The sequence below is a fragment of the Pungitius pungitius genome, chromosome 8, assembly GCF_949316345.1.
Source record: "Pungitius pungitius chromosome 8, fPunPun2.1, whole genome shotgun sequence".
Taxonomy (NCBI): Eukaryota; Metazoa; Chordata; class Actinopteri; order Perciformes; family Gasterosteidae; genus Pungitius; species Pungitius pungitius.
The window spans coordinates 16,913,397-16,927,170 of record NC_084907.1 but is presented as its reverse complement, the minus strand read 5'-3'; the positions used below and the strand labels follow the sequence as shown (position 1 = coordinate 16,927,170).

The window sequence follows — 13,774 nt, the reverse complement described above, 5'->3', positions numbered from 1 at the left end:
TGTGCAGACACACACAGAATTGCTATGTTGCATTCATTGATAAAACTATGCAGAATTTGAATATGACAGCGTGTTAGACTTTCTTTGATTTGCATGTGTTTCACCTTAAAAACCATTCTTTTTTACAGAACGGGCTAAAGGTTGTTTGGTCATACAGAGGCAGGCTGGGACTCGACAACTAAATGTTTAAAGGATCTAATCACTTTTGGTTTTGAATGCTGTTGAAACTTACTATGGGTGTGTGTGTGTGTGCGTGTGTGCGCGCTTGTGTATATAAACACACCTGAAAGTCCCTTCAGGACAATTTCATGTTGAAATGCCAACACACTGTTTCACATTGTGTTTCTTTTGATATTTCTGGTAACGATTTCATCATTTTATGTCGGGTTGTATGTCGTGTTTCACAAAATTAATTGAAAGAGTTTTCACAGAAGTGCATCTACACCAAACTTAGATTAAAAAAATGCAATCCAACAAAACACACAAGGAGATCGTGTGAAATAAAGGTTGTAGAAGATTTATTGTGGATCAAACAGGACTCCAGGTGTAACCAACAGCACTACGTGCACCAAACAATGTGTTTTGACAACCAGAAGTCGTGATGAAGCTTTTTTTGCAGCAGAGCAAAGCAGATACAATAGTGTCCCTTGCTGGCTAAACAAGGGTGGTGCAGTGTTCTCTGAACTAGTGCACCACGACAGAAACTGACTGAGAAAGTTGACCGTAAAGAATTTTACATAAACGTGCACAGAGACTCATCCAATGTCATCTCTTCATTGAGGATATTAAGGATTCTGGCATCCAGAAGAAACATTATTTGAAGAAGGCACATCAGTAAAGAACTGAATGATAAGGTAAGTGTCTGGGTCACTCAGCCACAGCTTCAGCCTCCACCCGCTCCACCTCCTCCTTGCTCTCTACGGCGGCTGGCTCCTCGCTTGCCACTTGCTGCTTCTCTTCTTCCTCCTTCTCCTCCTCCTTCTTTCCCTCAGTCTTGACCACCATGGTTTCTGTCTTAGTGACTGTGGTGCTCTTCACTGTTGCTCCATCGAGGGCATCGACTGAACCACTGCTGGGCTTGACTCCATCGAAGGAGCAGCTGACGTAGGAAGGAGTTCGGGAGCTCTCCAGGCCGAAGGCGTTGTAGTTCACAGCTGCATATCAAGGGGAGAAAATAAATAAATACCACAGGCATACGTTTTAGTGGAAAGGGACATAAAAGAGGAGGCTTGGATGAAGACGTCTATTGTGATGGGATAATTGAAGGGAAACTCATGAAGGTTATATTCTAATTCTAACCACATTAAATATTTGCTCCAACAGGAACTTACAAGTATGCTTGGATATATTGGTCTTGATTCCAGTTGCCAACCTGTAAAGAAAGACAGAAAAATATGTGTGAATATCATGAGATATACCCAATGATTTTCAGCAGAAAGACACTTCTCATCACCTCCACTGGTGCTTTCATAGCAGCATCCTACCTGTACTCCTCTCCTTCCAGCAGCTTCCTGTAGGTGGCAATCTCTATGTCCAGAGCCAGCTTGACATTCATCAGTTCCTGGTACTGGCGGACTTGAAGGGTCATGTCCTGCTTGGCTCTCTGGAGCGCTTCTTCCAGGTCTCTGATGCGGAGTTTAGCGTCCTTAACTGCCAGCTCACCGCGCTCCTCAGCCTCTGCAATCTGTGCTTCTAAATTGTTTCGCTAGAGGAGAAGAGGTAGTGTGAACTGTAATACAAACATCCTTATAGTCCTGATAAAACCAGTAAAAACGTGCATAAATTTGATCAAATGGAAACAAAATGTGTAGCGCTCACCTGTGATTTAACCATTTCAATTTCAGACTGCAGCCTCATTATCCTGCGGTTCATGTCAGAGATCTCAGCTTTGGTTGATTTCAGATCATCACCATATTGACCTGCTGACTGCTGCATCTCTGCATACTAATACAGACGAGGACAAGTCAGACTGACACATAACAAATCACCAAGTACAGTTCAGTTGGTGATGCTTGCTTGCTAAGGACATTTTTAATTTGACATGATAAATAGTGATCTCACCTTGGTCTGGTACCAGGACTCAGCCTCGGCTCTGCTGCGGTTGGCGATGTCTTCATACTGGGCGCGCACTTCTGCAACGATGGCGTCCATGTCAAGGTTACGGCTGTTGTCCATCTCCACCACAACTGATGTGTCCTTGATCTGGCTCTGCAACTCATGGATTTCCTACACAGGATAATTAAAAAACATAGAAAAAAAATGAACAACATGAGAATGCTCATTGTTTCAAGGGGAAATGTGGTTAAATAACATTTTTGGGCCAATGAAAAGTAAAATACGGTAATTACTGTATCATAAATCTGCCTCAGGAACTCAATCTCATCAGAGAGCCCATCCAGTTTGGATTCCAGTTCCACTTTTATCATGTAGGCTGCATCACTGTCCTGCACAGGGGAAGACAACGCTGAGGATATTAATTGTACAAATGACCATTGTGGGCTCGTACTGCTCCAAGGCGTATTACAGATCAAGAATATGTTAGACATAAACTGACCTTCTTCAGTAGGACAAAGTTGTTCTCACACTCGTTGCGCTTGTTGATCTCATCCTCAAACCTGAAGAAAAAAGATAATTTTACTGTAAGATAAGCTTTTCAATCAGAAAGAACTGTAATTATTTCCTTAAGTGTATTCTTTCCTCTCATCTGATCCCTATGCATAACTTCTATGTATATGTCACAAGATGTATATTCTTTTAATCCAAATGTGCATTTCCTTAAACAAGCTGTAAACACAGAGGGCCAATCCCAATGTCCACTTGTTTGACATCACCAAGTGGTTGAGGGTGAGAGTCTGTAGGAGCTGGAAATGGTGTAAACAGAAATGGGCTGCAACATATCCCTCAAATTACAATGACAATGTAATAAAAAGCTTTGATGATGAAAAATATTCAATGAAAAGTGAGTAAATATCATCTGATTTTGTGTTGGTTTTATTTGTTCCGTCTTTAATCCTTAACGTTTCTGTCTAAATTTAAACATGACACAGTGTGCCGTCGTCTTTATTCTCCATGCTTTTACTGGTTATCCCATTTTTAATGTTACATTGCAATGGCCTGTGGTTTATTCCCATCGGCAAAGTCAGACAAAGGGCTCGAAATACCTGTCAGCGAGCCTCAAACACCCTAAGGCACCCATGTCAAAATCGTGTGGATGGCCGAGAATAACACAAAAGTCCAAAGCAAGAATGCACTGGAAATTACGCTTAAATGCTTTGTCGAGATTCACACCTCTCATAATCATTTTAAAATAAAGAAATATAAGGATATTATTATTAATTTAATCTATTTCTAAAAATATTGATTATAGGTACATTGACAAACTGAACAATGAAACATCTACTCCACTCACTTGTTTTTGAAGTCCTCCACCAGGCCCGTCATATGATGCATGTCGGACTCGAGTTTGACTTTTTCGTGTCCCAAGTTGTCTAGCTGCTTACGCATGTTGGCAATGTAGGCTTCGAACATGGCGTCGACGTTTGAGCGAGACGTGGTCTGCTCCTGCACAAGTTTCCACTTGGTCTCCAGCATTTTGTTCTGCTGTTCTAGGAAACGTACCTGCAAACAGACAAATAGAAATGATCAAATCATGATCAATAAAGAAGAGGCAAGTATTCAGAAAATTACAGTCTTGATGGTTGAATATTTGGGAGATAATTGTTGCCAAAATGAAGTACATAACTCAATAATATATTAATGTATTAAGGTGCGGTGGACCATAATGTGTGTATTTATGTTTGTGTGTGTGTGTGTGTGTATTTGTGTTTGTGGTGTATAACAAATATATGATGCATGTAAATAGAAATTAAACATTACATTTAAAAATGTGAATGGATTCCTGGCTCCAAAATCAAGGGTGAAGTGGATGCTTTTTCCTGTTTGTTTCATTAACTGCACTGCAACGTGTCTTTTGCCTTGTGTTTAAATGGTTCCATGTGAAACACTTTGAATTGCCTTGCCTTGCCTCTAAATGTCACATCAATTACTCCTCATTTATTTCTCACCCATAATGCCACTTTTTGACACAAAGAGGTACTGTGCCTCCCAGTTTCCCATTTACAACTCTACTATTGAGCGTTTACTGCAGGGTGGGGTCCTGCTACCCTTCAGCCAACATGATGACAGAGCGTGCCAAACGATTCACACTACGTTTTACCGATCTACAGAATTAGTTTCATTGTGATTGATTTACAGATTAACTTGAGAAGACTAGAAGAGGCCCCTCCTAAAGAATCTGACAATGGGTGATTAGAATCTGATCAGTCTCAGGTGGTTGAGAGTCCACACAAATTACTATAATCATATGTAATAAGTAATCTATTTTTATAGTGAGGGCATAGCATAGTTTTAACTTATGCAGATAACTGATATGGTTCTGATGAAATGTTTTATTTGAGTGAAATATTCCACTCAGTAAGCTTTTCGCCCTCTATTGTTTTTAACTGTAGGTGTTTCACAGGCTTTAATCATCAAGCAATTGTAATTTTAAAAAAGAACAATGAATTTGCAAAGTAAGAAGGAAAAGCAGCTTTGAAGATGGATGGAGGGACAACGCGAGAGCACAGCTGGCACTACTTTCATGACCACTGAATCTACTTCTGAAGGATATTGCTCGTATTGGAATACACCTGTGGTGGCGGGCGTGGTTTCAGCTCGGCTGCAGGGGGGAGAGAGGGGGAGTGGCTCGGGGAACAGGGCCAGGTGGAAATAATAATTATCAGCTGTGGGTGATTGTGTGTGTGTGTGTGCGTGTGTGTGTGTGTGGGTCCTCTGCATTTAAGGAGTAAGGGGAGGACGAGCGAGGAGGAAGAGAGCGGGGACAACGAGAGAGCCCGACGCTGGCACGGTTTCCTGAAAACAATAAAACGTGTTGTAAATACTCGATCCTGGCTCCGAGCCCTTTATCCGCACGACGCACCCACCGTACAGTGGCGCCCAACTCGGCGGAGAGGAGAAATGGCGGATGAGGAGCAACGGCAGGGGATGGCGGCCCAGCCAGTGCTCGCGCTGGGCCGGATGTTGGCGGAAATGGCGGCAATCCAGCGCGACCAGGCGGAGGCCAACCGCCAATTCCTGGGGGCGCTCCAGGCACAGGTGGGGAGGCAGGCCCAGACCCTGGAGCAATTGGTGGCGCGGGCGGAACCACCACCGATCCCGACAGCGGTGGCGAGCCTGACGCTCCACCGGATGACGGCGGAAGACGACGCGCAGGCATTCCTGGAGGCCTTCGAAACGACGGCGGAGGCGTGCGGGTGGCCGGCCGGGGAGTGGGCAGTGAGGCTGCTCCCGCTACTAACAGGGGAGGCGCAGTCAGCAGCCATGGGGCTGCCCCCGGCGGTCCGGCGGGACTACGGGGCGGTGCGCAAGGCAGTGGTCGACAGGCTGGGGCTGCTGCCGGAGGACCACCGGCGGCGGTTCCGGGGGGCCAGGCTGGGACCCGAGGACCGGCCATTCGCCTACGGGCAGCGGCTCAAGGACACGGCCGCCAGGTGGCTCCTGCCAGGCGGGGTGGGGTCAGCCGCGGACGTCCTCGAGAAGGTGGTCCTCGAGCAGTTCGTGGAGGGGCTCCCGGCCCGGACGGCGGCGTGGGTCCGGTATCACCGCCCACCGACACTGGAGGCAGCCGTCACCCTGGCAGAGGACCACCTGGCGGTACACCCCCGCGGACCGGGCAACAAGGAGGGCGCGCCACCACCGCCCCGACCCGCGGCGGCACCCCAGGGATGGAGCCAGCAGCGGGCGGCAGGACGACCCGGACCGGCCCCACGGCAGACACCGACGGCCCCGTACCGCGACCCCCCAACCACAGCAAGCCCCGGCCCCCTTCCCGACCCACAGGGAGGTTCTCAAGCGCCAGGGCAGGAGTGCTGGAGGTGCGGGCGGCCCGGCCACCTACGGAGGGAGTGCCCGCTAATGGAGGTGGGGCAGGTGATCCGGGTTGCCGGCGCTCCAGCACCCTCCCCCGGCCCGGGAGCGACGTACCGCGTTCCGGTAAGAATCCAGGGGGGTACACGCCAGGCGATGGTGGATTCGGGCTGTTCGCAGTCCATGATACACCAGAGCCTGGTTCGGCCCGGGGCATTGATGGAGGCGTCGCGGGTGAAAATTAGGTGTGTGCACGGGGACGTTCATGAGTATCCCATAGTGTCCGTCGAACTTAGGTTCAAGGGGAAAAAATATAGATTAAAGGTCGCGGTTAGCTCCCACCTGACGCACCCGGTAATTTTGGGAACGGATTGGGAGGGATTTAACGCGCTACTGGGTGAGGCTGCGGGGGTGCGTTCACGACCGACAGGGACATGCGGTATTTGTGCTGTGCTCAGCGGTGACGCGAGGTCGTCCGACGCCGCCGGGGGAGAGGGGGAACCGGCGGAGCCTCCCGTGGAGACTCTGGCGGTTCCCGAGTTCCGCTCCATGGAAGATTTTCCACTCGAGCAGTCTCGGGACGATACTCTACGCTCAGCCTACGACCAAGTGATAAGAATTGATGGTCATTTGGTGCGCCCTGACGCCGCACAGTCGTACCCGCACTTCTCATTGATTAGGGACAGACTGTATAGAGTGAGTCGTGACACTCGAACGGGGCAAGAAAACACACAGTTACTGGTGCCGAAAAGCCGCCGGGAAATGGTTTTCCAGGCGGCTCACTATAATCCGATGGCGGGTCACATGGGATACGGGAAAACACTAGACCGGATAATGGCCCGATTTTATTGGCCAGGCATCCGGGCGGACGCGCGCCGCTGGTGTGCGTCCTGCCCGGAGTGTCAGTTAGTCAATGCACCAGCCATCCCGCGCGCCCCGCTGCGGCCTCTACCGCTGGTGGAGGTCCCGTTCGAGCGCGTCGGCATGGATCTAATCGGGCCGTTTCACCGGAGTGCACGCGGATACCGCTTTGTGTTAGTCCTCATGGATTACGCAACCCGGTATCCGGAGGCAGTGCCATTGCGCAATATCTCTGCAAAGAGCGTTGCGCAAGCGCTGTTTCAGGTCATCTCCCGGGTTGGAATCCCGAAAGAGATTCTAACAGACCAGGGCACCTCGTTCATGTCGCGCACACTGGGAGAACTTTACGGGTTACTGGGCATTAAGTCCGTCCGCACCAGCGTTTACCACCCCCAGACGGACGGGTTGGTGGAGCGGATGAATAGGACGCTGAAGTCCATGATTCGTAAATTTATTAGCGACGATGAACGTAATTGGGATAAATGGCTTGACCCTCTGTTGTTTGCAGTTCGGGAGGTTCCCCAGGCCTCCACAGGGTTTTCCCCCTTTGAGCTTCTGTTTGGCAGGTCACCAAGAGGGGTGCTGGACCTTATTAAGGAAAGCTGGGAGGAAGGTCCGAGCCCCGGGAAAAACGAGATCCAGTACGTCCTGGACCTACGAGCAAAGCTCCACACACTGGGTAGGATGTCACGGGAGAATTTGCTCCAGGCCCAGGAACGACAACAGCGGCTGTACAACAGAGGAGCCAAGCTGCGAGAATTCACACCGGGAGAGAAGGTACTTGTATTACTTCCTTCTTCCAACTCAAAACTCCTGGCTAAGTGGCAAGGGCCCTTTGAGGTCACACGCCGGGTGGGGGATGTTGATTATGAGGTGGTGCGGTCTGACAGGGGCGGGGCTACGCAAATATACCACCTCAACCTCCTGAAACCCTGGAGGGAGGCGGAGTCTGTGTCTCTGATTTCCACAGTATCGGAAGGAGAGGACCTGGGGCCGGAGGTGCCAAAAGCGGCCAATCCCACCCCGCTCCCGTGTGAGGGTCATCTCTCTGAGGACCAGAGAGCGGACATTGCCCAGTTGCAGGAGCGGTTTGCTGATGTGTTCTCCCCCCAGCCAGGCCGCACCGACCTGATAATGCACCAAATCGAGACACCCCCGGGGGTGACGGTGAGGTCACGACCCTACAGACTGCCCGAACACAAAAGAAAAGTGGTTCGGGAGGAATTAGCGGCAATGTTGGAGATGGGGGTAATAGAAGAGTCCAACAGCGCCTGGTGCAGCCCCATCGTTCTGGTGGCCAAGAAGGATGGGACTGTGCGGTTCTGCGTGGACTACCGCAAGGTGAACGATGTGTCACGATTCGACGCCTACCCAATGCCCCGGGTCGACGAACTCCTGGACCGGCTGGGCACTGCACGTTTTTTTACGACCCTGGATTTAACTAAGGGCTACTGGCAGATTCCCCTGTCGTCAGAGTCCAAAGAGAAAACAGCTTTCTCCACTCCGTATGGTTTGTACCAATTTACCATGCTTCCCTTCGGCTTGTTCGGTGCCCCGGCCACGTTTCAGCGCCTCATGGACAAGGTGCTGCGCCCGCACGCCGCATATGCAGCCGCATACTTGGATGACGTCATTATCCACAGCACCACCTGGGCGGAGCATGTGCGGCGGGTGGACGCGGTGCTGGAGTCGCTGAGGCGGGCCGGGCTCACCGCCAACCCGGGGAAGTGTGCAGTTGGACGGAGGGAGGTACGGTATTTGGGGTACCACTTGGGGGGGGGGCAGGTGCGTCCCCAGGTAGACAAGACAGCGGCAATTGCAGCCTGCCCGCGCCCCAAGACAAAAAAGGAGGTGAGGCGGTTTTTGGGGCTGGCAGGTTACTACAGACGGTTCATCGCCGGGTTTGCGGACCTCACCAGCCCCTTGACCGACCTGACCCGGAAAGGTGCGTCAGATCCGGTCCAGTGGTCGGAGCAGTGCCAGCGGGCGTTTGAGAAGGTAAAGCAAACTCTCTGTGGGGAGCCGCTCCTCCACACACCTAACTTTTCTCTCCCGTTTGTGCTGCAGACCGACGCGTCGGACAGAGGGCTGGGGGCCGTTTTGTCCCAGGAGGTCGAGGGGGTCGACCGCCCGGTGGTTTACATCAGCCGGAAACTGTCGGAGAGGGAGGCCAGGTACAGCACGGTGGAGAAGGAGTGCCTGGCCATCCGGTGGGCGGTGGGCTCCCTGCGCTACTACCTCCTGGGACGCTCATTCACCCTCTGTTCGGACCACGCCCCGCTCCAATGGCTCCACCGCATGAAGGATACTAACGCCCGGATCACTCGGTGGTATCTGGCCATGCAGCCTTTTAACTTCAAGGTGGTCCATAGGCCGGGGACGCAGATGGTCGTGGCGGACTTCCTCTCCCGCCCTCTGGAGGGAGGGGGGGGGGAGTAAGCTAGGCCGGACGGCTCCCCGGCCTAAGTCGGGCGGTGGGGGTATGTGGTGGCGGGCGTGGTTTCAGCTCGGCTGCAGGGGGGAGAGAGGGGGAGTGGCTCGGGGAACAGGGCCAGGTGGAAATAATAATTATCAGCTGTGGGTGATTGTGTGTGTGTGTGTGCGTGTGTGTGTGTGTGGGTCCTCTGCATTTAAGGAGTAAGGGGAGGACGAGCGAGGAGGAAGAGAGCGGGGACAACGAGAGAGCCCGACGCTGGCACGGTTTCCTGAAAACAATAAAACGTGTTGTAAATACTCGATCCTGGCTCCGAGCCCTTTATCCGCACGACGCACCCACCGTACAACACCCCTTCAAGTTCTTCACTTCATCCCAGCCCAACGTGTTATGTTTTCAGGTTGATCCTCTTCTAACATGAGGAAGCTAAGCCATTACTCAAAACAGCCAGTATTCTCCACAGTATCACCTATAATAGGACATACTACATGTGCTGATTGTCACGATTATTGCAATTTTGTCAATGCAGTTTCTCTGCATTAAAAGACACCACGTCTTACTAAAACAATGGTGTGACGTCTCATCTCAGTCTCACGTTGACTGACCTTGTCAATGAAGGAAGCAAAGCGGTTGTTGAGGGTCTTGATCTGCTCCTTCTCCTGTGTGCGGACCATCTGGATGGTGGGGTCAATCTCCAGGTTCAGGGGAGCCAGCAGGCTCTTGTTCACCGTCACCGCAGTGATGGGATTCATCCCTTCATTGGCCATGCCACCCATTCCGCCACCAAAGCCCCCATAGCCCCCGTAGCCAAACTCTACCCCACCTCCTCTTTGTCCAGACCCCCCGCCAATATACCCACTGGCCAATTTAAACCCCCCGGTGCCCACAGAAGTGCCACTGCTGCCCAATCCCCCGTAGGAGCTGCGGACAGCGTAGCTCGGCCTGCCACCACTCTGTCCACCGTAGCCGGAGCAGGAGCGGCTGCTGAAGCCCTGGGACGGGCCCCTGGAGGAGGATACATTGGAGAAGGTGGTGGTCTTCATGGCTCTGGTAGACATGGTGGAAGAGGAAGTCTGAGGTGGTTTGAGAGGAGAGACTCTGCGGAGAGAAGGAGAGCCAGCAGATAGACCCTCCCAGATGCCCAGTGCTATTTATTAGAGCAGGGGAGGGACACAGCTGAGGTTTGATTGGCTGGTGTCTCTCGGCAGGGGAGGGAAGGATGGGGGAATGTCAGGGAACACAATCTTGTTTGCTGTGTGTTGGAAGGAGTAGAATAATTACATAAAAGTAAGTGCCAGTATCTATAAAAGCTTTTTATTTCTGTTGAAAATATAACGGTGCTTTACATCATAGTAACAAATCCTGTCAACGTATTTTGCAGTCAGAGCATTGTTCTACACTGGACTCTACATCATCTAGTTGTGTCATCCATACCCAACCACGCACAACCACATACTCAGAATACCGGAATCTAATGTATAGGGTATAATGAGCGAGCACATCATTTTATGACCCTCTCTTCTACTTTACAACGGTTCTCGTAGATGTGAGAGATTGCAAAGTAAATAGTGGGCGCCCAGTGCGATGTGCTTTGTGAGCTATGTGACCGTATGTCTCATAACTGTGGGAGAACCCGACTTAACCACTGAATATGTTCCACTATCAAATGTGTAAAGTTTTTTTTAGTTTTTTTTTTAGCAAAAAGTTAAATGTAAGGACTTTAAGAGGTAGCATCTCAAACATCAAAGTTACAAGGCCTGTGTTACTGTAAAAGTCTTCACGTTGCACAACTAAGGTGCAGCTCAATGTTTCCATTGTCATCGGTGGACAGGCTGTGCACACACAGTAAACATTCCTCCCATATCGCCAGGTGAAGAGTAAACAAAGTTTGTCTTTTTCTTTAATTCTGAACTCCACCCGTGTTTTATGCAGCCTTTACCCCGCCCACCATAAAAATAGCTAGATACGGTAGATAGTTGGACAGCTAGAAAGATGGATGGATGGACAGATAGATAAATGGTCTTGATTAGAGATTTTACAGATCTCAGTTTCCATGGTTGCACATATTAATGGTCAAACACTTTTGGTAAGGCCTTATTGTTTCACTGCAGTTTAATGTAAAACATAAACCCCCAACAATCATTTTGAGCTGTGGAAATCATGATTAATAGGGCACGCAGCAGATTAATGACTCATAAGCAGTTTTTATGACTGGAACAAACTCCCTCGATGAACATTTTCTTGTCCTTTGTTTTTCATTTTTCAATATAGTTCTGAAAAGACTTTGCCTATATACCGGCCACATTTCTACAAAGTACATGCATTTGTTACTTAACAACCTGAGTGGGACTTTCAGGCTTTGGACCAATCTAAAAAAAAAGGTTCCACCACTCTTCACAATGGAGCTGCTGTGCTGAACTTGGAGGCAAACACAGACGTACGAGTCAAAAAGTTCTTATTGTTTTATAGGCCTCTCGGACCAAGGGACCAACTAATCACTTTTGATGGCATGAATGTAATTTGATTGAATCTCCCTCCTCCAAGATATGATCATTCATTCTGCAAGGAGAAAGTAAGAAGGGAAATGATCTGTCTCTGAAGAGGCCAATGATGTTTTGGTTTGTACGAAGCTGCTATATGACACACCAAGTCAGGAATGTGCTGAGAGAAACACGTACATGCTATAAGACATAGAGGAGGTGTGCGGGAGAAAATGAGTAAGTGGGGGTATGAGAAGACAATTAGTAAAAGAATCTGAGAGAATAAACCGGGATGGTGCACAGCAATCTTAAGCAAGCCGGAGGTTGTGTTCATGGCGATGACATCACTCCTGTATGCTTTTTCACAGTAAAATAGTTTAATTGAACATTATGTATTCAGAGTGCTTTGTGTGCAATATAGAATATACAAGATTAGACTCAAGATAACGGCTGGAAATGAGGTGAAAGTAGAGCTTACTGAAGGAAGAGCAGAACACAAAGACACAGACAAAAATTACAAATGTTGAAATGTCTTCAAATCCTTTGTTTGTTAGTTCCTTTAAGTCGCAGATTTTAGAGACTGTTCAGTAAGAAACTCTCAGTCAAATCAGCTATAAAATGCCTTGATTGGCCTTGAGATGCTTGAACAGAAAATCCTACAGCAAAGACATGAAGGAAATGTACACACCCGCCTGGTGCATGGAGTTCAACACACATGTGCTAATTGTAACAAGTCAGAGAGAAACAGAACATCCCGTTCTATGAACTTAGGTGCTGTGCTTGCACTTGGATTGTTCAGCACGGGACGCATGCCCCCTAGTGACTGAAGGATGGAAAGTGTTCACTTTAAACCCAGGAATCACAGACAGGAGGTGTGGCATCATTTGGTCACATGGTATCATCACTGTTCCTCATTGACCATGCGGTGTGACCTCCTGCCTGTAACTCGATCCACGAGCCGGGTGTGGCTGATTAGTTTACCATTCCAAAGTCAGAATATGTGGGCAAGCAGTGTTTGTGTTGTACATCTGTCCGCCACCTTGATCCGGATGGAAAACTCCAAGAAAGCTTTGAATGGATGAACACCAGATTTGCATCGGACATACTTGGTCTCTTTCGATGAAATGACTAGCTTCAATGTTTTTACCTCTGGCACCACGTTGTTTTTGTTATATAAACTGACTCATCTTGACGCATACTAAATGGTTTTCTGGGAAATCTGCAACAGTTTACATTTAAAAAGAATGTGGGTGTTACTTAACTTTTTACTTAAAAAAATATTTTTATTACCAATAGCCTCAGTAATAATTCGTTTTTACTGCTAATTAGCAAATATTAGCATGGTAACAGGCAAAACCAGTGGAGAAAAGAGAAAAGTACTCAGATCTTTTGCTTAACTAAAGTTGTACTTATACCTCAAATTTAACATAAAATACATCATCTCCTTCTTGAAATTGAACTATTCATTTGTCCCCATATGAGAAATGGGAGAGTTAATCACCTCTGTAACAGTCCTACCGCTGCTCTTTTTATGTCTTCCTGTGAAATGTCTATGCGCTAGAAATGGACATGGCATCCCACAGAGAAAATGTCTCTTAGTCGACACATTTCACTAACCTCTGATGTGTCACTCCGACACTTTGATTTGTGGACAATCTTGGTCTTACAACTGTAATTTATATCCATTAAAATGATGAACTTACATATTTTTTTGGAGCCTTTTAATCATTTTTATGAGTTAAATGAAATGATGTGGAGCGGATAGAAGGGTATAAGAAAGGGAGCGTGCTAGACAATTGCGGCACCCTTGCGTGTGTCCGCATTCCTTTATACATCTGACAGTGTGCACGCAGATATGCATATGTGTCTTTGCAAATATGTTTTGGGGACTTTCTATATAAGCATGTGAGAGCTCTCATTCCACACTGCAACATGGCGAAAGTAAACCAAAGAAGAAGGGAGGAAAAAGGTTGTTGAAGGCAGCGTTAAGCTCAGAGAATAATCTGAGACTTGTCCAAGATTTATGGAGCACATAAACTTGTGTCATGGTTTCCACATTGCTGCTCTGGTTTTA

The 13,774-nt window shown here is 48.6% G+C and overlaps 1 protein-coding gene across 1 annotated transcript; it reads right to left on the bottom strand.

Moving 5' to 3' along the window:
• Positions 1–511: 511 nt before the first annotated feature.
• LOC119194295 (keratin, type II cytoskeletal 8-like) lies at positions 512–10,325 on the bottom strand. Its single transcript, XM_037448520.2, has 9 exons — positions 9,826–10,325; positions 3,410–3,618; positions 2,555–2,615; positions 2,349–2,444; positions 2,062–2,226; positions 1,819–1,944; positions 1,485–1,705; positions 1,332–1,372; positions 512–1,154 (listed from the first exon to the last, which is right to left on the bottom strand). The coding sequence occupies exons 1-9, from the start codon at positions 10,276–10,278 to the stop codon at positions 868–870; spliced, it is 1,659 nt and encodes a 552-aa protein (XP_037304417.2). The 5' UTR covers positions 10,279–10,325; the 3' UTR covers positions 512–867.
• Between the last annotated feature and the right edge of the window lie 3,449 nt (positions 10,326–13,774).

Coding starts and splice junctions, on each gene's coding strand:
- LOC119194295 (XM_037448520.2), bottom strand. CDS start 10,278: ATGTCTACCAGAGCCATGAAGACCACCACCTTCTCCAATGTATCCTCC. Junction 3,619..9,825: donor TTGCTTCCTTCATTGACAAG/GTCAGTCAACGT, acceptor GTCTGTTTGCAG/GTACGTTTCCTAGAACAGCA. Junction 2,445..2,554: donor ACTTTGTCCTACTGAAGAAG/GTCAGTTTATGT, acceptor TCCCCTGTGCAG/GACAGTGATGCAGCCTACAT.